Below are 25,709 nucleotides of genomic sequence, written 5' to 3'. Positions count from 1 at the left end.
TTTGAGTGCAGCACTTTCACAGCATCATCTTTCAGGATTTGAAATAGCTCCACTGGAATTCCATCACCTCCACTAGCTTTGTTTGTAGTGATGCTTTCTAAGGCCCACTTGACTTCACATTCCAGGATGTCTGGCTCTAGGTCAGTGATCACACCATCGTGATTATCTGGGTCGTGAAGCTCTTTTTTGTACAGTTCTTCTGTGTATTCTTGCCACCTCCTCTTAATATCTTCTGCTTTTGTTAGGTCCATACCATTTTGTCCTTTATTGAGCCCATCTTTGCATGAAATGTTCCTTTTGTATCTCTAATTTTCTTGAAGAGATCTCTAGTCTTTCCCATTCTGTTGTTTTCCTCTATTTCTTTGCATTGATCACTGAGGAAGGCTTTCTCTCTCCTTGCTTTTCTTTGGAACTCTGCATTCAGATGCTTATATCTTTCCTTTTCTCCTTTGCTTTTCGCTTCCCTTCTTTTCACAGCTATTTGTAAAGCCACCTCAGACAGCCATTTTGCTTTTTTGCATTTCTTTTCCATGGGGATGGTCTTGATCCCTGTCTCCTGTACAGTGTCATGAACCTCCATCCATAGTTCATCGGGCATTCTATCAGATCTAGTCCCTTAAATCTATTTCTCACTTCTACTCTATAATCATAAGGAATTTGATTTAGGTCATACCTGAATGGTCTAGTGGTTTTCCCTACTTTCTTCAATTTAAGTCTGAATTTGGCAATAAGGAGTTCATGATCTGAGCCACACTCAGCTCCCAGTCTTCTTTTTGCTGACTGTATAGAGCTTCTCCATCTTTGGCTGCAAAGAAGATAATCAATCTGATTTCAGTGTTGACCATCTGGTGATGTTCACGTGTAGTGTCTTCTCTTGTGTTGTTGGAAGAGGGTGTTTGCTATGACCAGTGCATTTTCTTGGCAAAACTCTATTGGTCTTTGCCCTACTTCATTCTGTATTCCAAGGCCAAATTTGCCTGTTACTCCAGGTGTTTCTTGACTTCCTACTTTTGCATCCCAGTCCCCTATAATGAAAAGGACATCTTTTTTGGGTGTTAGTTCTTACTTTTTATTAAATCTTTCTTCCCATTTTATTTATTTTGCCAAAGTATACTTGATTTTGGGCTTCCCTTGTGGCTCAGCTGGTAAAGAATCTGCCCACAATGCCGGAGACCTGGGGTTGATTCCTGGGTTGGGAAGATCCATGGAGAAGGGAAAGGCTACCCAGTATTCCAGTATTCTGGCCTGCAGAATTCCATGGACTGTATAGTTAATGGGGTCACAAAGAGTCAGACACGACTGAGCAACTTTCCCACACTTTATTTACAGTGTTTCAGGTATATAGCAAAGTGATTCAGTTGTATATTTTTCAGATTCTTTTCCATTACAGACTACAAGACATTGAATATAGCTTCCTGTGTTTTATAGTAGTCCTTGTTCGTTATCTATTTCATATATAGGAGTATGTATTTTACTTCATATTTATCTATCCCCCTTCCTTTCCCCATTGGTAACTATAAATCTGTATTTTGTGTCTGTTTTTTAAATAAGTTCACGTGTTCCATTTTTAGGATTCCACATATAAGTGATATATTTTTCCTTCTTTGACATAGTATGATAGTCTCTAGGTCCATCCATGTTGCTGCCAATGGCATTATTTCAGTTTTTTATGGCTTTCATATATGAATATATACCATAAAATGATATATATATATACTTTATCCATTCATTTGTTGATGGACATTTATGTTGCTTCCATGTCTTCACTATTGTAAATAGTGCTGCAGTGACCACTAGGGTGCTTATCTATAAGTAGTTTTTGTCCTCTCTGGATATGTGCCTAGGCGTGAGATTGCTGGATCAGGTGGTAAATCTTTTTTTTTTTTTTTAAAGAACTTCCATACTGTTCTCCATAGTGGCTGCACCAATTTACATTCCCACCTATTGTAAGAGGGCTCCCTTTTGTCCACACCCTCTCTATTTATTTGTAGATTATTGATGCATTTATTACTTATGCATTATGTATTATTTATGCATTTATGTAATTATTGAGCATTATTTGTAGATTTTTGATGATAGCCATTCTGACGGAGAAGGCAATGGCAACCCACTCCAGTACTCTTGCCTGGAAGATCCCATGGATGGAAGAGCCTGGTAGGCTGCAGTCCATGGGGTCGCTAAGAGTCGGATGCGACTGAGCGACTTCACTTTCACTTTTCAATTTCATGCATTGGAGGAGGAAATGGCAACCCACTCCAGTGTTCTTGCCTGGAGAATCCCAGGGACGGTGGGGCCTGGTGGGCTGCTGTCTATGGGGTCGCACAGAGTCGGACACGACTGAGGCGACTTAGCAGCAGCAGCCATTCTGAACTGCATGAGATGATACCTTATTGTAGTTTTGAGTTTCTCTAATTAGGGATGTTGAGCACCTTTTCATGTGCCTGTTAGCCATCTTTATGTCTTGGCAGGTATTTCTCCTGATGGGGAGGTTTGGTCAATGCATAATGCCAGGTACATAGTGCATAGGGGAACGGAGAGAAGCCGAAGAGCAGAGAACATTCTGTTTTGTTTTTGTCTTGCCATACAATACAAATTTTATTTCACATCTCTTTTATAGGGGCACTAATCCCATTTGTGAGGGCTTCACCCTCTTGCAGTTACCTTCCAAAGGCCCCACTTCCAGATACAAACACATTGGGGATTAGTTGTCAACATATGACTTTCAGTGGAATGCTCACTTCCAATCTATCAGATCAGATCAGTTGCTTAGTCGTGTCCGACTCTTTTCGGCCCCATGAATCGCAGCACGCCAGGCCTCCCTGTCCATCACCAACTCCTGGAGTTCACTCAGACTCACGTCCATCGAGTCGGTGATGCCATCCAGCCATCTCATCCTCTGTCGTCCCCTTCTCCTCCTGTCCCCAATCCCTCCCAGCATCAGTCTTTTCCAGTGAGTCAACTCTTCGCATGAGGTGGCCAAAGTTAGAGTAAAATGATATTTACTATAGATTTTGTTAGATATGGGCCCTTTTCTTATATTAAGGAAGTTCCTTTCTGTCCCCAGGTTTCTCAGACTCCTTTAAACATCTTGAAGATTCTGAACTTTATCAAAATTCCATCCTTTGATTTTTCTTATATTAATATGGTTGTTTAAATGTTAAACCAACCTCAGTTCAGTTCAGTCGCTCAGTCGTGTCCGACTCTTTGCGACCCCATGAAATGCAGCACGCCAGGCCTCCCTGTCCATCACCAACTCCCGGAGTTCACTCAGACTCACGTCCATTGAGTCAGTAATGCCATCCAACCATCTAATCCTCTGTCGTCCCTTTCTCCTCTTGCCCCCAATCTCTCCCAGCATCAGTCTTTTCCAGTGAGTCAACTCTTCGCATGAGGTGGCCAAAGTACTGGAGTTTCAGCTTTAGCATCATTCCTTCCAAAGAAATCCCAGGGCTGATCTCCTTCAGAATGGACTGGTTGGACCTCCTTGCAGTCCAAGGGACTCTCAAGAGTCTTCTCCAACACCACAGTTCAAAAGCATCAATTCTTCAGCACTCAGCTTTCTTCACAGTCCAACTCTCACGTCCATACATGACCACTGGAAAAATCACAGCCTTGACTAGACGGACCTTTGTTGGCAAAGTAATGTCTGATTTTCAATATGCTATCTAGGTTGGTCATAACTTTTCTTCCAAAGAGTAAGCATCTTTTAATTTCATGGCTAGCCTTCCTGAAATAGATCCAACTTGGTCTTGATGAAGTTTTTCCTTTTTATATTATCAGTTTGGGTTTGTTTGGGATTTTTCACATTTATGAATGATACTGGGTATGCATAGGATCTGCAGTGATGTTTCTGTCTTGACATGTCTTTTTTGCTCTCTAGATAAGACCTGATAAAGACCCAACTTTTGGCATTGTTGACCCTATTATGTTTGTCTTTTATTTTCTATGATAGGTTTTGTTTTAAAATTTCTGCTCATTTATTTGGTATTGGAAAGGAATCTTAGTTTTTCCTAGATTCTTAGCTCACCAATTTTTCGGCCTTTTCTCATGTAGCATTTGAGACTATAACATAAGCACAACTTCAGCAGCATGCTTTTTATATGTAGTTTTCCATTCACTTTCTTGACACTTTAATGATCTTTTTACAGAAGATAAGCCATTAATGATCTGTATAGTATTGCTTGGTACAATCTCATACTAAAAGGAACCTTCTGTTGAATTCCAGAATTGTTTAAAGCCCAGAGTGCAGTGGTTCTTAATCTAAGATCCCCTACATCACAGTAATTTTTACCCTAGATGTATCAGTAGATTCACAAGCACAATTCAGTACTTGAAAAATCCCAGGGAGATGTGGCTCACAGATAGAAAATAAGGATTCAAATCACTCTCATTTTACAGATTAACAAAATAAGGCCAAGAAAGAGGGAAAAACTTGCTTTCACTCAATAAGTTTAATGACAACACTCACACTCAGTAAGTTTAATGACAAGACTCAATACAATGGAGTACAAAATAGGATAACACACCTTTGGGTAACTGACATGTCCTTTATTCCATGTTGTCCTATTAGAGTTTTATTTACACCAATACTGTGATATGCTTAAGATATAGATCAGTAAATAAAAATATTAAAGATACCAGTACAGAATATTCATTCAACAAATTAAAGCAAAAACCAAAGCTCTGGAACAAGACAAGCCTTAACCAAAAATGTTTGGATGTACCCAGGGAACTCCTCTTGTGAGCCATATCCCAGGTCTCTGGTCTCAGTGACCCTATTTAATAAGCACATCAACCAAGAAAGGCCAGCAAAAGGTTTTAAGAGGTAAGGAAATGTAGACTTATTTTGTAATACACAAAGTGCTCATTTCAGTAGATCCATTAAGAGAGAACATCTGAGAAAGATCATGAATAAAACTCACTCTGCCCAAATTGTTAGACATAAGTTTTTATAGCACTATTTTAAATCTATATAAACAAGTTCAAATTTTTTAGTAGTTTCTTAAACTTTATAGAAAACCCTTTACAATTTCTAATGTTTATTAACATAAGCATACATGAACTACCTTTATAATAGAAACAGTTGTTCAAATGTTAATAAGGTGCTATCTGTGGTCCTAAAATAGGCCACTTCCATCTAATAATTATGGATCATCATAATAACTACATAAATGTATCATGGTAAACAGAACAGCTATATACATGAGCCATACTTGAGGCTCCAGCAGTCATGGGTACGAGTTGATCACAGGATATCCACTTCTAAAGCCTCAACAATGCACGCAGCAGAAGGACGGTCTTTAGGATCTTCATTAGTGCATACGGAGAAGAGCTCAATTACTTTCTGGTATGTTTCATCCAGTTCCTCCATGTTAACAGGTGGCCTAGTTCCCAAAGCTGCATAGTATGCGTCATCATCAAAATCACTTTCATCAAAAGTTTTATCTGCTCATGAAGGAGTTAGAAACAATTAAAATCAATTAATTTAAAATTTAAATTAAAAATTTAAATCATGGAAAAGTTTAGCAACTGCTCAAACTCACTGTTCTGAAATAAGAATTCATCATCCAATATGCTTTTCATTTTACACAGGCAGTCTCTTCAACTGTCCTGCCATGGTGTAGATCAATTATTGTCAGGGATTTAAAGGTTAGCCACCCCAATCCCCTTACTAGGGTACCTTTCCCATCATTTTCTCAGGCAAGAGGAGTTTTTAAGGTAATTTCTTGCTCCTCTGGATTTTCTCAATTTATCTCCCTGTTCTCAATCTACATCTCATTTGTATGAGATTAAACCACTGTCTGACCCTGCAACCCCAAGAACTGTAGCCCACCAGGCTCCTCTGTTCATGGAATTCTCCAGGTAAAAACACTGGAGTGGGTAGCCATTCCCTTCTTAAAGTTTAAGAAGATCCCAGAGGATCTTCCCTGGAGGGGAAGAACCCAGGTCTCCCACATTGCAGGCAGATTCTTTACCATCTGGGCTACCAGGGAAGCCCCAATTTATAAATTATTCTTAAGTTCAAACTGAGAGATTGGGATTTATGTTAAAAATAAGTAGTTATACCTTCATCATCATCATCATCATCTGGAAGATTAATGTGTGGAATAGATAAAGTCATCATTTCCCACAGAGTAAGACCAAAGGCAAATATGTCTGCCTTGTCAGTAATAATACCATCCTCCTCCAGAGCTTCCTTAGGTTTCCAAGGCTCAGTGCCAATGTAACAGGCCTCAGGGTCAGTCACTGAAACAAGTAAGAGATGCAAACTGATCAAAAGGGCAAGCACCAGAAACCACTAAGAAAGGCAAACGACCCAAAGAAAAATGGGCAAGTTATTTAACAGGTAGTTTAAAGGTTAATAAATATAGCCAGTAAACATGAAAATACATTCAACCTCATAAAAACAGGTTTTCTCTATCAGATTGTTAAGTATTCAAAAAGCTAGTCCGTAGGCAAGGGTGTAGAGAAACAATTCTCTTCAGATCAGATCAGTCGCTCAGTCGTGTCCGACTCTTTTTGGCCCCATGAATCGCAGCACGCCAGGCCTCCCTATCCATCACCAACTCCCAGAGTTCACTGAGACTCACGTCCATCGAGTCAGTGATGCCATCCAACCATCTCATCCTCTGTCGTCCCTTTCTCCTCTTGCCCCCAATCCCTCCCAGCATCAGAGTCTTTTCCAACGAGTCAACTCTTCGCATGAGGTGGCCAAAGTACTGGAGTTTCAGCTTTAGCATCATTCCTTCCAAAGAAATCCCAGGGCTGATCTCCTTCAGAATGGACTGGTTGGATCTCCTTGCAGTCCAAGGGACTCTCAAGAGTATTCTCCAACACTACAGTTCAAAAGCATCAATTCTTCGGTGCTCAGCCTTCTTCACAGTCCAACTCTCACATCCATACATGACCACAGGAAAAACCATAGCCTTGACTAGACGAACCTTTGTTCCAAAGCAATTCTCTTAGAAAGGGGTATAAACATAGACAGACTTGAGCCAGACTGCCTCACCCGGGTTCAAAGACCTGTGCAAGCTCTGTGACCCTGAGCAGATCACCTAGCAGATCACCAAATCTGTGCCTCCATTTCTTCCTTTTTCAAACTACACTGTCTTTCAGCTGAAAGCCGACCACTTCCCTGCATCTAGGATTGTTACATCAGGGAAGAATGGACAGGTGGAATTACACAGAGGCCCTTAAAGCTTCTCTGCCCAGGAACGACACAGGTCCACTCGTGTTTCCATTTAAATGTTAAGAGGCAACACCTCAATTTTCATGAGAAGGTCAGCTTTCTAGCTGAACCTGGGATTAGATTGAATCACTAGATCAATCTGGGAAGAATTAACATCTTAACAGTATTGTCAATCCATAATCATGATCTCTCACTTAACATCTTAATGCTCTCAATGAAGTTTTATGGTGTTCAATAAAAAGGTCAGACTTTTGGTTTGACTTATTCTTCAATTATTTTATCCTTTTTGGTGTAGCAGCCCCCTTCCTCTCATTTATCCCTGGGGGATACATTCCTGGATCCCCAGTGGATGCCTGAAACTAAGGACAGTATCAAACCATATATATATATATTTTTTTTTTTCCCCCTATACATGCACATCTTTAATAAAGTTTAATTTATAAATTAGGCACTATAAGAGTAACAACAAAGATAACATAATAAAATAGAACAATTACAATATACTATCATAAAAGTTATGAGAATGTAGTCACTCTCAAAATTATCTTACTGTGTAAATGTGTGCCTTCTTCTTAACCATGCACTTACCACACACTATGGCCATAACTTTTAAGGTTTGAGGTGTAATAGCAAAACTAGTATGAATATTTTTTCTACTTCAAAATTTCACAGATAGAAATTGCAGTAGATCTCAGCAAACTCAGCATCCAATTTTTTTTTTCTTTCCTTATTAAGTCTAGAGCTTTCACCTTTTCACTTAAAGGAAGCACTTCATGGCTTTTCTTTGGCACATCTGAATTGCCAGCATCACTATCCACTTTGGCAACATTATTAAGTAAAATAAGGGTTACCTGAACTTAAGCACTGCCATACCGGCAACAGTTATCAGATAACCAAGGTGGCTGCTGAGGGACCTTCCATCTAGATTAGGAATCTTTAAAGGGTAAGGACTGTGTCCTTTTTTCCTGTATATCGTTCCTAGCACAGTGCCTGACTATAATTAGTATTAAAAATATTTGGTACATAATCAACCCAGAAATTACCATCATTAACATATGGACTTTTCATCAGGAAAAGATTGAAGGCAAAAGGACAAGGGGACAGCAGGGGATGAGATGGACAGATAGCGCCACCGACTCAATGGACATGAATTTGAGCAAACTCCAGGAGACAGTGAAGGACAGAGGAGCCTGGTGTGCTGCGGTCCATGGGGGAGCAGAGTCGGAGACGACTTATCGACTGAACAACAATAGCAGTGTATCCTTGCGACTTAGCAGCAGCAGCAGTGTGTATCTCTTAATTCCCTATCCTTTTCTTGTTACTTCCCTCTCCCCACTAGTAATCACCAGTTTGTTCTCCATATCTATTTCTTTTTTGTGACAGTCACTTGTTCATTTTTTAGATTTCACAAGTGTGTGCTCAGTTGCTCAGTCCTGTCGACTCTCTGACCCCATGGACTGTAGGCCGCTAATCTACAGGCAAGAATACTGGAATGGGTTGCCATTTCCTTCTTCAGGTGATATTCCCAACCCAGGGATTGAACTTGTGTCTTTTGTGTCTCCTGCATTGGCAGGCGGATTCTTTACAACTGAGTCACTGGGGAAGATTCCACATATAAGTGATATCATACTTTATTAAGAAAGCCAAATCAAATTTTTAATTTAACTTTTTATTTATTGACAGTAAATGCCATCACATTTACCTTCAAGGAAGCACAAACACAGGGTCCATGGCTGTACAGGCCTGATGCTGCCTGGCAGTGAAAATCTAAGGTGTTAGCATTTTTACTGGGACTGTTGCTGTTTTTAGTATGCGTTATTTTCAAGCTTGCATGGCTTTTGATTCTTCTGTTACAACTCTTCTATAAGCCTCTCTCTCTCTCTCTCTAAGTCGCTTCAGTCGTGTCCAACTCTGTGCGACCCCATAGACAGCAGCCCACCAGGCTCCGCCATCCCTGGGATTTTCCATGCAAGAACACTGGAGTGGGGTGCCATTTCCTTCTCCAATGCATGAAAGTGAAACGTGAAAGGGAAGTCGCTCAGTCGTGTCCGACTCTTAGCAACCCCATGGACTACAGCCTACCAGGCTCCTCCGTCCATGGGATCTTCCAGGCAAGAGTACTGGAGTGGGGTGCCATTGCCTTCTCCGTCTGTAAGCCTAGTCCTAGCTTTTGACTTTTGCAGAAATTAATGTAACAGATTAATATAAAAAATACCCATACTGCCCAATTATTTTTTTGGAATGTATTCCTGGGAATGGAATGACAGGACTGAAGGGCATAAACATTTTTAAGGGTTGTTTTTAAATATACATATATCTAAACTGCCCTCTGAAAAGGCTACACACTGGTAATTACTATTGCTATTCCTCACCATCTGCGTACACAGAAGGACTGCCTTCTAGACACACAGAAGGACCACACTTTCTGGCCTGTCGTGTTTTGGGGTGAAACCATTTGACTAGTTCAGGGCAGTGACTTGTGAAAGAAGTGACTTGTGTCACTTCTGAACTGGAGCATTTAATTGTCAGGGCAAGACTCTAGGGTGGCACTGTACAACAGAACTTTGGTGATGATAAAAATGTTCTTTATCTCAGTATGGTAGTCACTAACCACACATAGCTACTGAACACTTGAAATGTGGCTAAGGTGGCTGAGAAAATGAATTTAAAGAATTTTTAATATATTAATTAATTTAAATAGCCATACACAGCTAGTGGCTACTGTAGTAGACAGGCTTCCTGGTACCTCAGTAGTAAAGCAGTGCAGGAGACGTGGGTTCAATTCCTGGTTCAGGAAGATCCCCTGGAGAAGGAAATGGTAACCCACTCCAGTATTCTCACCAGGAAAATCCCATGGAGAGAGGAGCCTGGCAGGCTACAGTCCATAGGGTCACAAAGAGCTGGACACGACTGAGTGACTAAACAACCAAAAAACTGCAGTGGACAGTGCAGCTCTAGAGCTTTTTCACCGTCCACACAATGATGGGCACAATGACGGCATTATTCCATACAACAGACATCCTAGCATGTCAGGTCCTAATGTGAGAATGACATGGAGTGGAACACAGGCCTAGTGGACATGCAGCTTGAAAAATAAGCCTTGCCTGTTTTAAGGTAGTGAGATTTTTGAGGGTTTATGTTACCATAGCAAAACTGATCTTAACCTGAATGATAAATTACGACTTCTATGCAGTGCATGAGAGTATGTTGGCCTATACTCTTGTTCATACTAGAATGGGGAAAGTTTTCAATGACTTTTTTAGTAGTCATGACTTCTTTTAAAAAGTGGTTTCTACCTCTCGTGTCCTCCTTAAGCCCAACATTATCTTTACCAACAATTTTTTCTGTTACTTTTTAAAAAATCTTCAATCTACAGAGATTAGAGTGTGAGAACAGAAAACAACTTTCTCTAAAATAAACCGATACCATCATTTACTAATTCAACTACCTCTTTTCCACTAATACAAAAATGTCACCTTTATCATATAACAAATTTCATACATTTGGGAATTATCTTTTGACTCTTATGTTGAAATTTTCTGTCTAGTTTGGCATTAGTGTCACTGCTTTAATTACTACAGTTTCATAATACTTAATACCTCGTCAAGAAAATTCCTACTCAACACTTTTTCACAGGATTTTCCTGGCTGTGTTTGAACATGTATCCTCAAGGATAATCTCTACATTCTCTTTGACATGTTCTAAAATAACATAGATCATACTGGGATATTGCAAAACTTTTAGATCTTTAATTCATTTCTGCTTTTTTCTTTTATGGTTTCATTTTTTTTTTTCTAATTTCAGCTGAAAACTCAATTTCATAAAGGTTAAATAATGACAGTGTTTTCCTTTGAATGCTTTTGGACCATATCAAATAGGTTTTGATTTGCTCTTACATTCTCATTATTCTCTAAATAGTATGTAACTGGAATCTCACTACTTCTCAGCTAAGAACTATTTACAAATATTTTAAATGCCTGAAAAAACTGAGTTTTTATTTCCAACTGTACATGAATTTATATATTTATAGCTTTGAAGATAATGAATGTTAGTTCAGTTCAGTCCCTCAGTAGTGTCCAACTCTTTGCGACCCCATGAATCGCAGCACGCCAGGCTTCCCTGTCCATCACCAACTCCCGGAGTTCACTCAGACTCATGTCCATCGAGTCAGTAATGCCATCCAGCCATCTCATCCTCTGTCGGCCCCTTCTCCTCTTGCCCCCAATCCCTCCCCGCATCAGAGTCTTTTCCAATGAGTCAGCTCTTTGCATGAAGTGGCCAAAGTACTGGAGTTTCAGCTTTAGCATCAGTCCTTCCAAAGAAATCCCAGGGCTGATCTCCTTCAGAATGGACTGGTTGGATCTCCTTGCAGTCCAAGGAACTCTCAAGACTCTTCTCCCACCACAGTTCAAAAGCATCAATTCTTCGGTGCTCAGCCTTCTTCACAGTCCAACTCTCACATCCATACATGACCACAGGAAAAACCATAGCCTTGACTAGATGGACCTTTGTTAGCCTTTAGCCTATTCCTACTTTTGTAACTTGAGGTTTTCTTTTGTAACCTAACTAGTCAATTTTAATAAATATTCTAATGCATAGAAAATGAACTTACTATTTACTCAGATCTGCTACATCTTAGTTTGTCTATTAGATCTATTAATGATTGAGACAATTATGCTAAAATCTTATTTTTATTCTTTTTGACAATTTCTCCTTTTATTTGCTGAAGTTATAACCTCGTACCAGTTATTTGGCCTAAGGGTTCATCCAGTTCTACCTTTATTGATTACAGACATTATTAGGAAGTCAATCTGTTTATCTTGGTGTTTCCCTTCAATTCAACTTATAGACTTTAACTGGAAATTAAGATGTACGTAAGTTCTAAACAGTATTAGCCTCCCCTATACCTTATATTTTGGAGACGGGAACAGCAATCCACTCTAGTATTCTTGCCTGGAGAATCCCATGGACAGAGGAGACTGTCAGGCTATGGTCCATGGGGTCGCAAAGAGTCGGACATAACTGAGCGACTAACACACACACACCCCCCTTATATTTATATAAAGAGGCAAACTTAAATGTTATTTATTAAATAATATGTTGAAAGCAGTGGTTTTCTTTGAGGCTTCTGGATTTTGGCTCTGTTCCTCATCAAGAACATATCTTAAATTCCCTACAGTTTCTCTAGCAAGCAGTGCTAAGAAAGTTGTACAGCTCTATGTAAATCAATGAAATTAGAACACACCCCCTCACCAACCACAAAACTCAAAATGCCTTAAAGACTTAACATAAGACACCATAAAACTCTTAGATCATAGGCAAAACGTTCTCTGACATAAATCATATCTATGTTTTCTTAGGTCAGTCTCCCAAGGTGATAAAAATAAAAATAAACAAATGGGACCTAATCAAAATTACAAGCTTTCCACAGCAAAAATCATAAGCAAAATGAAAGACAACCCACAGGATGGAAGAAAATATTTGCAAACAATGCAACTCAAGGGATTGATTTCCAAAACACACACACAGCTCATACAACTCAACAATAACAAAAACAAACCCAATAGAAAAATGATCAGAAGACCTAAACAGACCGACATTTCTCCAAATCAATACAAGTGGCCAACAGGCACGTGGAAAGATGATGGACAGCACTATTAGAGAAATGAAAATCAAAGCTACAATGAGGTTCCACCTTCACACGGGTTCAGGGTGGCCATTATTAAAATGCCTACAAATAACAGATGCCAGAGAGGACGTGGAAAAAAGGGAACCCTCCTACACTTTTGGTGGGAATGTAAGATGGTATAGTCACTGTGGAAAACAGTATGGGGGTTTCTCAGGAAAACTAAAAATATGATCCCGTAATCCCAGTCCTGGGCATATATCCAGACCAAAATAGAATTCAAAGAGACACATACACCACCATGCTCACAGCAGCACTGTTCACAAAAGCCATGATATGGAAATAACCTAAATGACCACTGAGAGACGAATGGATAAGAAGACATGGTACATATATGCAATGGAATACTACTCAGTCACAAAACAGAAAGAAATAATGCCATCTGTAGCAACATGGACGCAACTAGAGATTATCAAGCTGAGTGAAGTAAGAGAAAAAGACAAATACCATGATAACGCTTATATATGGAATCTAAAATATGAGGCAAATGTACCTACCTATGAAAGAGAATCATTGGTATAGAAGACACTAGTGGTTGCCAAGGGGGAGGGGGTTGGGGAAGGGATGGAGTGGGACATTGGGGTTAGCCACATAACATTTTATATATAGAATGGATAAACAACAAGGTCCTATTGTACAGCAGAGAACTGTATTCAATATCCTTAGATAAACCATAATACAAAAGAATATTTTTAAAAAGAATGTAGTAAAAAATAAAAAAAGAAGAAGAAGAAAGAACATATTTAAATTCCCTGAGAAGAGAATGGTTAGTATTCACAATAAAAGAGAAGAATGAGGTAGGCTGGGCCAAGGGGCAAAACGCAGAAGACTGGCCTTATTAGAAATCCTCTTTCCTGCTCCCATTCCACTTTCTTCTAGCAGTTTCCCAAATCTTGTCATTATGCTGATGCTAAATCAATTTCTTTATAAAACCTTATAAAAATTGTATTTTCTACTCCCAGATCTTTTACTACTTAAAAATCCCAAAGCAGGTTAGAGACACTTCTCCACGTTTCTTCAATTAAAATATATACTAATGAGAAACCAATAATTTATATTGTGTATGTAGCAAGGGAAGGGGCTGGAGGCTGAGTAGAACAGAGATAGAAAGGAAGGGATATTTTTTATTATACACTTTTTATTAATAGTTTTTGATTTTTGAAGAATGTGAACTTGTTATTTTTAAATATGTAATAGAAACTTAAAAACTGTACAGAAACCATTTAAAAATTAGAATTCTGCTTACCAGTCATATTTTCATCCAATGGAAGAGAGACTCCTACATCACAGATTTTAATTGTTTCAAAATCGCCTTTAATAACAACATTTGAAGACTTTATATCTCCATGGAGCAGTTTCTTATCTTGGTGCAGATACTAAAATAGTGAAAAATTTAAAATATCTGAGAAAAAATAGAAACTAATAAAAAAGTATATAACTTTCAAACAAAACAACAACCTGAACTCCCTGCCTAACGTGCAGACTTGTGTCTATCATTTCAAACTATTTGATGCTAGAGAAGGAACCATCCCACGCTATCTCTTAGTCTACCATACTGACCAGAAATCTGAAAGATTCTTTGGAAATTGATGTCTATGTATAGATAAGCCAACTTTTAATTTTCCAACCAACCTCACATACTTATACATCAAAGATGATACTGCAGATTTCAAAATATACTACAATTTTATAAAATGGACAATTATTTTAGAAATAATTTTTTAAACTTCACAATGACACAGTTATCTCAAACAAATTGTTGAGATAACGCTACACATACTTCACAAGGAAAAGAGGAAGCAGTAATGTAATCTAAGGCTATATTTTAACCCTTTCTTAGAAATGACAAGTGATAATATTCATCCATAATCAAAAACGTCCTACAAAAGTTATTTTTTCATTCATCAGCATTTAGGCATCTACACTCTATGACCTGGGCCTGCAAAAGATGCAGAAACAATTCTTGGTATTGAACTTGGAACACTTACTGTGCTTAAATATTGTTAACCATAAATTGAATATGCTCAAATATATTTATAATGTAATTTATTAATTCCATTATATATACACAATTAAAATAATTAAATGATTCAAATTATTAGCTTATCCAACCTATTTAAAATGTTTTTCTATAAAATATTAAAATATATATTTAGAAATAGTGCCTTTTTCCAGTTTTACATTTCATGAATCAATTTTATTTGAACTCAACATGCAATTCTTGACATCACTACATTACATAATCTGTTTTTCTGAGTCATCCAACAATTTTCTGGAGCCATGATTACTTAAGTTATTCAGGATACAGAATTTTTATCTCTAACAGTATGTCTAATTCAAAGACACAATAGTTTATCTGTATAACCCTGAGAGGATTTTTTTCATTTGACTATAGATGTATATTCACAATGTCTAATAACATCCCACAAAGAAATCTTTGAAAGGCTTGTTTACAGCAACAGAGGGTTAGAATACACCCCCAGGAATAATGACTAAACAACAGTCCAATTAACTAAATCTAACATGCAATCTCTATAAGCAAAACTTCCTGACTTGGATTATTTCAGGCCATGTGAAGGTGTGAAGGCCTCTAACAATACTTTGTTGATCAAAACAGTACATTCTTCAATATGAAAGATTCTATAAAGATTTAAGGCAACTCCCTCTCTTGGGAAAAAAAAATTCACCTTGTAACTAGGTATATTAGTATCTGTTCATCAGTAGATGAACAGACACAGACACAGACATAGACACACACACACACACACACACACACACACACACACACACACAATGGAGTATTACTCAGCCATTAAAAATAATGAAACAATGTCATTTCCAACAACATGAATGGACTTAGTCATACTAAGTCAGAAAGACAAATACCATATGATGTCACTTATATGTGGAATATAAAATACACAAATGAACTTATTTACAAAGCAGAAACAGACTCACAGTTATAGAGAACAGACTTGTGGTTGTCAAGGGGGAGGCTGGGTGAGAAAGGGAAAGATTGGGAGTTTGGGGTTACAAATGCAAACTACCATATATAGGATGGATATACAACAACGTCCTACTGTAAAGAACAGGGGATTATATTTAACATCCTGTGATAAACCCCAATGGAAAAGAATATGAAAAAGGAGATATATGTATAATTGAGTCACTTTGCTGTACAGCAGAAATTAAACACAACATTGTAAATAAAGTATTTATTTTTTTAGGTTCCACAAAACTCATTCAAAACATAATAGCATAGTTACCTTTAACCCTCTTGCCATGTTCAAAGCAACTTTTAAAATTATGGCTGCTGGAAAAGGATCTCGGCTATCTTTATTTCGTTCTTCTATTAAGTCATTCAGAGACTTTTCACCTCCATACTCCATAGCAAGACACAGACTGCCATCGCTAGCTTTAGTGAAAGCACGGTAACCTTAAAGAAAATACGTCATTTTCTTACTGGAGTAGGGAAGAACAAAAGTATTTCATTCTTTTACAATAATGTGACTGAAAACAGATCTGGATCAACACTGTCAAACACAAAATGAAACAGCTAGTGCTTACAAAACTTATTTAGTAGATCTAATTTTAAATGTCTTCAAGTGTTGGCCAACAGTATCACAAATTGAAATGTTTTTATACTCTGCTGCTGCTGCTGCCAAGTCGTTTCAGTCGTGTCCAACTCTGTGCGACCCCATAGACGGCAGCCCACCAGGCTCCCCTGTCCCTGGGATTCTCCAGGCAAGAACACTGGAGTGGGTTGCCATTTCCTTCTCCAATGCATGGAAATGAAAAGTGAAAGTGAAGTTGCTCAGTCGTGTCTGACTCTTAGCGACCCCATGGACTGCAGCCCACCAGGCTCCTCTGTCCATGGGATTTTCCAGGCAAGAGTACTGGAGTCGGCTGCCAAAGCCTTCTCCGTTTTATACTCTATGCCTTCCTAAATATAATGGTTTCACCAGACTTACTTACATTAAAAATGAAAAAAGGAGATTACACAAATGAAGACTTTACATTCCTGAATTCTCCATGGTACCAATAGCATAATGACTGTATCTATTCCTATGAAGTTTTAAATATATACTTCAGTTCAGTTGCTCAGTAGTGTCAGATTCTTTGAGACCCCATGGACTGTAGCAAGCAAGGCCTCCCTGTCCATCACCAACTCCCAGAGTTTACTCAAACTCATGTCCATTGAGTCAGTGATGTTATCCAACCATCTCATCCTCTGTTATCCCTTTCTCCTCCCACCTTCAATCTTTCCCAGCATCAGGGTCTTTTCAAATGAGTCAGTTCTTCACATCAGGTAGCCAAAGTATTAGAGTTTCAGCTTCAACATCAGTCCTTCCAATGAATATTCAGGACTGATTTCCTTTAGGATGGACTGGTTGGATCTCCTTGCAGTCCAAGGGACTCTCAAGAGTCTTCTCCAACACCACAGTTCAAAAGCATCAATTCTTCGGCACTCAGCTTTCTTTATGGTCCAACTCTCACATACATGACTACTGGAAAAACCATAACTTTGACTAGACGGACCTCGTTGGCAAAGTAATGTCTCTACTTTTTAATATGCTGTATAGGTTGATCATAACTTTTCTTCCAAGGAGCAGGCGTCTTTTAATTTCATGGCTGCAGTCACTATCTGCAGTGATTTTGGAGCCCCAAAAAATAAAGTCTGTCACTGTTTCCCCATCTATTTGCCATGAACTGATGGTACTGGAGTACATCATGAGAAATGCTGGGCTGGAAGAAGCACAAGCTGGAATCAAGACTGATGGGAGAAATATCAATAACCTCAGATATGCAGATGACACCACCCTTATGGCAGAAAGTGAAGAGGAACTAAGAAGCCTCTTGATGAAAGTGAAAGAGGAGAGTGAAAAAGTTGGCTTAAAGCTCAACATTCAGAAAACGAAGATCATGGCATCTGGTCCCATCACTTCATGGGAAATAGATGGGGAAACAGTGGAAACAGTGTCAGACTTTCTTTATGGGGGCTCCAAAATCACTGCAGATGGTGATTGCAGCCATGAAATTAAAAGATGCATACTCCTTGGAAGGAAAGTTATGACCAACCTAGATAGCATATTCAAAAGCAGAGGACGTTACTTTGCCGACAAAGGTCCGTCTAGTCAAGGCTATCGTTTTTCCAGCGGTCATGTATGGATGTGAGAGTTGAACTGTGAAGAAAGCTGAGAGCCAAAGAATTGATGCTTTTGAACTATGGTGTTGGAGAAGACTCTTGAGAGTCCCTTGGACTGCAAGGAGATCCAACCAGTCCATTCTGAAGGAGATCAGCCCTGGGTGTTCTTTGGAAGGACTGATGCTAAAGCTGAAACTCCAGTACTTTGGCCACCTGATGCGAAGAGTTGACTCATTGGAAAAGACTCTGATGCTGGGAGGGATTGGGGGCAGGAGGAGAAGGGGACGACAGAGGATGAGATGGCTGGATAGCATAACCGACTCGATGGACATGAGTTTGGGTGAACTCCGGGAGTTGGTGATGGACAGGGAAGCCTGGCGCACTGCAATTCATGGAGTCGCAAAGAGTCGGACTTGACTGAGTGACTGAACTGATGGGACTGGATGCCATGATCTTAGTTTTCTGAATGTTGAGTTTTAAGCCAACTTTTTCACTCTCCTCTTTCATCAAGAGGCTCTTTAATTCTTCTTTGCTTTCTGCCATAAGGGTGGTGTCTTCTGCATATCTGAGGTTATTGATATTTCTCCCAGCAATCTTGATTCTAGCTTGTGCTTCATCCAGCCCAGCATTTCTCATGATGTACCCTGCATATAAGTTAAATAAGCAGGGTGACAATATACAGCTTTGACATACTCCTTTCCCAATTTGGAACCAGTCTGTTGTTCCATGTCCAGTTCTAACTGTTGCTTCTTGACCTGCTTACAGATTTCGCAGGAGGTAGGTCAGGTGGTCTAGTATTCCCATCTCTTCAAGAATTTTCCACAATTTGTTGCAATCTACACAGTCAAAGGCTTTGGTATAGTCAATAAAGCAGAAATAGATGTTTTTCTGGAATTCTCTTGCTTTTTCAATGATCCAACAGATGTTGGCAATTTGATCTCTGGTTCCTCAGCCTTTTCTAAATCCAGTTTGAACATCTGGAAGTTCATGGTTCACGTATTGCTGAAGCCTGGCTTGGAGAATTTTGAGCATTACTTCACTAGCATGTGAGATGAGTGCAATTGTGCGGTAGTTTGAGCATTCTTTGGCATTGCCTTTCTTTGGGATTGGAATGGAAACTGACCTTTCCAATCCTGTGGCCACTGCTGAGTTTTCCAAATTTGCTGCATCTAAAAATATACACTATGTTTTTTTTTCTGGCCAAGCCAGGTGGCTTATAGGATCTTAGGTCCCTTACCAGGAATCAAACCCACGCTCCCCAGCAGTTGAAGCACAGAGTCCTAATCACTGGATCGCCAGGGAAGTCCCACTAATTTTTATTTCACAATGTTCACATTAATTGGATTCTTGCCAAACTCCATCACGCCTTTCTTCACTTATTATTAGTGAAAGCAGTTAAGATTTTATGTAAACCATTTCAGATAAACAAGATACTATACTAGATACTGTTATTAAGTAATATGTGAACTTACCTATAATGTTTGGATGATTGAGTGTTTTCAAAATCTTAGCTTCATCAGTTAGTCTCTTTTGATACATACTCTGATAATCATCATTACATCTAGGATTAATCTTTTTCACAGCCCAAGGAGAATGAGACAAACCTCTTGGAGATCTTAAAAAATAAGTAACCAAAAATGTACAGAAAGATTAATAACCATAATACAGTTCAAATGACTAATAGGAACTTCCACATTTTGAAAAAGACTTTGAGAGTATTTTAGTTTTCTTTTTTTAATTTGTAAATATTTTAGACTATCAACATTTCTGTTATATATCCTTTATAACTGTGTACATACAGCTGATAAATCTACTGATTACAAGAGAAGTCTGATATCTTTGGAAAGGAAGGGTTAAAAAGAGAAAACTAGAAGGAAAAAGACAAAATGTTATAGATTTTAAACTTCAAAATTTCTATAGTATTTTCTAATTTTTTCACTCAATCATGTCACTACCAACTACTTAAAAAGCATTTAACTATATGTACCAGATATAAATTATAGAATGTTAAAGTAATAAACATTAATTTCTAAGAAACAATTTAAAGAAGAAATGTACAAAATACATTTGGCTCGTGTGTAATCATGCAAATAACAGACTGTTTTTTACCAACAAATATTATGCCTCTAATGGACAAAACAATTCATCCTATATACTTCTCACTATATACATATGTTTAGGGAGAAAATAATAAACATACTAATAGGAAAAAAAATGTAAATTGTCTATTTTCTAGGAAGATGCAGCTGTTGAAGAACATTTAAGGTATACCTGTTTTGAGGCCTAAATAAACAAACAGGTGACATGAAGTCAGGGAAAGGTTTGTTCACCCCGTAAGGTAGGCATTTATGAGTATGGCCAATTACAAAGAACAAAATGTAGGCAGCATTTGGGCACAAGCCAAAGAGCCTCAAAAGTTAAAGATTGCAAAGTTCAACCATAAGAACATAAAACGAGATGGAACCAAGAAATCATGTTCAGCTCTGTACTAGCTCATGGGCACAGCTCTGTGACTGCAGGACCTTTTTTTAACATCAGAACACATGTATTCAAAGGATCACTAGGTTTCTCAGTTCATATACATCTATCATGCATAAGTTTACTTAAACTATTCTTAAACCTCCAGTTTTAGATAACAATAGCATTTGGGAATAACCTCTTCCATGTTCTTTTAATATAAAAATGTATTTTTCAAGTCTCAAGGGGTACCCATAGCTCTGGATTATTTATAACTCAGTGAGCGAGTCCATCTTCACCTTTTCCATATGCCCTAACCTACCTACATCCTATCCTAACCTATAGGTTACAGAATGAGAAGGATATTATTATGAAATCTGAATAAAATGTTGCCAAGGCAAAAGATGGTTCACAGAAAATGCTAATACAACGGGCAAATTTCTGTTGAGACTGCACAAGGAAAAAACAAAAGGAGACACAAACAATACTGCCAACAAAAATGGGGACATATACAACAGAGATTTTAAAAATATCCAAGTGAATACTAGAACTTTTAAGCCAATAAAAAGGTAAAATGGACAAATTCTTTAAAAAAGTTAAGAAAACTGATAAAAGAAGAAACATAATCAAGAGTTTAAAAATCTTCCCACAAGAAATACAAAACATAGATAATTTTAGAGTTGAGTTTACTAAACTGTAAAGAAACATATCATTCCATTTCATACAAACCACTCCAGGGAATAGAATGAAAAGGGACAAAAATCATACAGGACAACAGAAAAAGAAAAATCACAAACCAATTTCACTTACAGATGCAAAAATTCTAAACAATAGCAAAATGATTCTATCAGTTTATTAAAAAATAATAATACATCACAACTATGTTGGGTTTAATCCAGCAATGCAAATTTAACAGTAAATAATATATACTCTGAATTAAAATGAACATACACATATAAATTTGATCCCTCTCAGGTACCACTGAAATAAAACTTCAGTCTGAAGACTGAAGACTGACTTTGAAAGGGAAAAAGCAGAAGGTATTTAGCCTGAGGTAGACTGACACAGTTGAGAACCTGCGGTCTATGTAGCAACAGAGCAATTCATGACCAAATGTGCCTGAAGTGCTCAGTGAGTTTTCACACTTGAACACACCTGTGTTATCAACATCCAGGTTCAAGATATACATGTCTAGCATCCCCACAAGACATGGGATGCCATCTTAAAAAGGAAAACTTGAGAGGTGGTCCTAAGATGGTGGAGGAATAGGACGGGGAGACCACTTTATCCCCCACAAATTCATCGGAAGAACATCTGAACGCTGAGCAGATTCCACAAAACAACTTCTGAATGCTGGCGGAGGACATCAGGCACCCAGAAAGGCAGCCAGCCCACTGTCTTCGAAAGGAGGTAGGACAAAATATAAAAGATAAAAAGAGAGACAAAAGAGGTAGGGACGGAGATCTGTCCCGGGAAGGGAGTCTTAAAAAAAGAGAGAACTTTCCAAACACAAGGAAACACTCTCACCAGCGGGTCCTTGGCGAGTCTTGGAATCTCAGAGGGCAACATAACCAGGAGGAAAAATAAATAAATAATTAAAACCCACAGATTACATGCCTAACGGCAACTCCCAGCAGAGAAGCAGCCCAGACGCTCACATCCACCACTAGCAAGCAGGGATTGGACAGGGAGCCGCAGACTGCATTGTTTAGGGTAAGGACCGGGCCTGAATGCCCTGAGGGCAATCTAAGGGAACTAACGTGAGACAGCAACCCAGACTGTGGCCAGAGAGAGAGAGAGACAAAAAAGAGAGAGAACTATCCCGTGAAAAGCCCTAACCTAAGACACTGCTAGGCCCGCTCACAGAACAAAAGACTGAGCAGACCTAGCCAGCTATGGACCAGCCCATCCCCCACGGGAGACAGGCAGGCGAGGGCAGCCAGAGCTGGAAGCGGGCAATCATGGCCCCAGAGAGGCATCCTCTACCAAACTGCAAGCAGGCTTCGTTGCTAACCAAGACTTCTTGGGATTCTGGACAGTTGACATCTGCTGAGAGAGTCACAGCCAGAGATCAGCTCCCCTGAAGAGATACACGGCACACCTAAGAAGGCACGCCAGTTGTACACCCAGAAAACCAAGCAGCTTGGACGGGGGAGGAAATAGACACACCCCCTCCCCATTTGGGGGTGACTGCGCTCACCAAGCACCTGGTCAACTGAGCTGCTCGGACCTGGGACGGGCACAAAACGCAGGCCCAAATGATCTGCGCCTTTGTGGAGTACCCGAAAACCTGAACCTGAGCGGCTAAGACCTGGGAGATGCATACAACCCAGGGCCGGCCTAAGACAGTTCCCGGCAGAGCAACCTAGAGCCTGAGAAGTGTAGACCGTGAAAGCATACACGCCGTGAGCGGGGGCAAACCCAGTACGGCTGAAACACTGCCAGCACTCCCCACACACGCCAGTGATACTGCTTTGCGGTGTTCCTCCCTCCCCACAGCACTACTGAACAAGTGAGCCTAAAAACGTGACCACCATCGCCCCCTTGTGTCAGGGTGGAAATTAGACACTGAAGAGACCAGCAAACAGAAGCTAAAATAAAAAGAGGGAACCACTTTGGAAGTGACAGATGGAGAAGTCTTGAAGCTACTGTAAGAATAAAACTGAAACCAGAGGCAGGAGGCTTAAGTACAAAACCTGAGAACACCAGAGAACTCCTGACTCCAGGGAACATTAATCGATAAGAGTTCATCAAAATCCTCCATACCTTTACTGAAACCAAGCACCACCCAAGAGCCAACAAGCTCCAGAGCAAGACATACCATGCAAATTCTCCAGCAACACTGGAACATAGCCCTGAGCTTCAATATACAGGCTGCCCAAAGTCACACCAAACCCACAGACATCTCAAAACTCACTACTGGACACTTCATTGCACTCCAGAGAAAAGAAATCCAGCTCCACCCACCAGAACACCGACACAAGCTTCCCTAACCAAGAAACCCTGACAAGCCACCCATCCAACCGCATCCACAGCAAGGAACCTCCACAATAAAGAGGAACCACACAGCAATATAAGCAAGATGAAAAGGCAGAGAAATACTCAGCAGGTAAAGGAACATGACAAATGCCCACCAAACCAAAGAAGAGATAGGGAATCCACCTGATAAAGAATTCCGAATAATGATAGTGAAAATGATCCAAAATCTTGAAAACAAAATGGAGTTACAGAAAAATAGCCTGGAGACAAGGATTGAGAAGATGCAAGAAATGTTTAACAAGGACCTAGAAGAAATGAAAAAGAGTCAGTATATAATGAATAATGCAATAAATGAGATCAAAAACACTGTGGAGGGAACCAACAGTAGTATAATGGAGGCAGAAGATAGGATAAGTGAGGTAGAAGATAGAATGGTAGAAATAAATGGAGCAGAGAGGAAAAAAGAAAAAAGAATTAAAAGAAATGAGGACAGCCTCAGAGACCTCTGGGAAAACGTTAAACGCCCCAACACTCAAATCATAGGAGTCCCAGAAGAAGAAGACAAAAAGAAAGACCATGAGAAAATAGTTGTGGAAATAATAGTTGAAAACAGAGTGTCCCAAAGAGGATAAACCCAAGGCGAAACACCCCAAGACACATATTAATCAAATTAACAAAGATCAAACACAAAGAACAAATATTAAAAGTAGCAAGGGAAAAACAACAAACAACACACAAGGGGATTCCCATAAGGATAACAGCTGATCTTTCAACAGAAACTCTTCATGACAGAAGGGAATGGCAGGACATACTTAAAGTGATGAAAGAGAAAAACCTACAACCCAGATTACTGTACCCAGCAAGGATCTCATTCAAATATGAAGCAGAAATCAAAAGCTTTACAGACAAGCAAAAGCTGAGAGAATTCAGCACCACCAAACCAGCTCTCCAACAAATGCTAAAGGATCTTCTCTAGACAGGAAACACAGAAAGGGTGGATAAACTCAAACTCAAAACAACAAAGTAAATGGCAACGGGATCATACTTATCAATAATTACCTTAAGCGTAAATGGGTTGAATGCCCCAACCAAAAGACAATGACTGGCTGAATAGATACAAAAACAAGACCTCTATATATGTTGTCAACAAGAGACCCTCCTCAAAACAGGGGACACATACAGACTGAAAGTGAAGAGCTGGAAAAAGATATTCCACGCAAATAGAGACCAAAAGAAAGCAGGAGTAGCAATACTCATATCAGATAAAATAGACTTTAAAATAAAGGCTGAGAAAAGAGACAAAGAAGGACACTACATAATGATCAAAGGATCAATCCAAGAAGAAGATATAACAATTATATATGCACTCAACATAGGAGCACCACAATATGTAAGGCAAATGCTAACAAGTATGAAAGGGGAAATTAACAATAACACAATAATAGTGGGAGACTTTAATACCCCACTCACACATATGGATAGATCAACTAAACAAAATTAACAAGGACACACGAACTTTAAATGATAAAATAGACCAGTTAGACCTAACTGATATCTATAGGACATTTCACCCCAAAACAATGAATTTCACCTTTTTCTCAAGTGCACATGGAACCTTCTCCAGGATAGATCACATCCTGGGCCATAAATCTAGCCTTGGTAAATTCAAAAAAAATTGAAATCATTCCAAGCATCTTTTCTGACCACAATGCAGTAAGATTAGATCTCAATTACAGGAGAAAAACTATTAAAAATTCCAATATATGGAGGCTGAACAACACACTGCTGAATAACCAACAAATCACGGAATAAATCAAAATATGCATAGAAACGAATGAAAATGAAAACACAACAACCCCAAACCTACAGGACACTGTAAAAGCAGTGCTAAGGGGAAGGTTCATAGCAATATAGGCTTACCTCAAGAAACAAGAAAAAAGTCAAATAAATAACCTAACTCTACACCTAAAGCAACTAGAAAAGGAAGAAATGAAGAACCCCAGGGTTAGTAGAAGGAAAGAAATCTTAAAAATTAGGGCAGAAATAAATGCAAAAGAAACAAAAGGGACCACAGCAAAAATCAACAAAGCCAAAAGCTGGTTCTTTGAGAAGATAAATAAAATTGACAAACCATTAGCCAGACTCATCAAGAAACAAAGGGAGAAAAATCAAATCAATAAAATTAGAAATGAAAATGGAGAGATCACAACAGACAACACAGAAATACAAAGGATCATAAGAGACTACTATCA

At 39.0% G+C, this 25,709-nt stretch overlaps 1 protein-coding gene across 1 annotated transcript in view; it reads right to left on the bottom strand.

The window, feature by feature from the left end:
* Window positions 1–4,432: 4,432 nt before the first annotated feature.
* PBK (PDZ binding kinase) overlaps window positions 4,433–25,709 on the bottom strand; it is a 33,021-nt gene continuing 11,744 nt past the window's right edge. The window contains exons 4-8 of the mRNA XM_027549048.1: window positions 19,494–19,636; window positions 16,142–16,311; window positions 14,122–14,251; window positions 6,067–6,246; window positions 4,433–5,445 (exon numbers count right to left, since the gene is read on the bottom strand). Coding sequence (XP_027404849.1) covers window positions 5,246–5,445; window positions 6,067–6,246; window positions 14,122–14,251; window positions 16,142–16,311; window positions 19,494–19,636 — 823 coding nt within the window. The 3' untranslated portion in view covers window positions 4,433–5,245. The remainder of the gene's footprint in view (window positions 5,446–6,066; window positions 6,247–14,121; window positions 14,252–16,141; window positions 16,312–19,493; window positions 19,637–25,709) is intronic.

This window comes from Bos indicus x Bos taurus, chromosome 8, assembly GCF_003369695.1.
Source record: "Bos indicus x Bos taurus breed Angus x Brahman F1 hybrid chromosome 8, Bos_hybrid_MaternalHap_v2.0, whole genome shotgun sequence".
Lineage (NCBI taxonomy): Eukaryota > Metazoa > Chordata > Mammalia > Artiodactyla > Bovidae > Bos > Bos indicus x Bos taurus.
The sequence above is the reverse complement of the archived record's forward strand: the minus strand, read 5'-3'. Positions and strand labels throughout refer to the sequence as shown.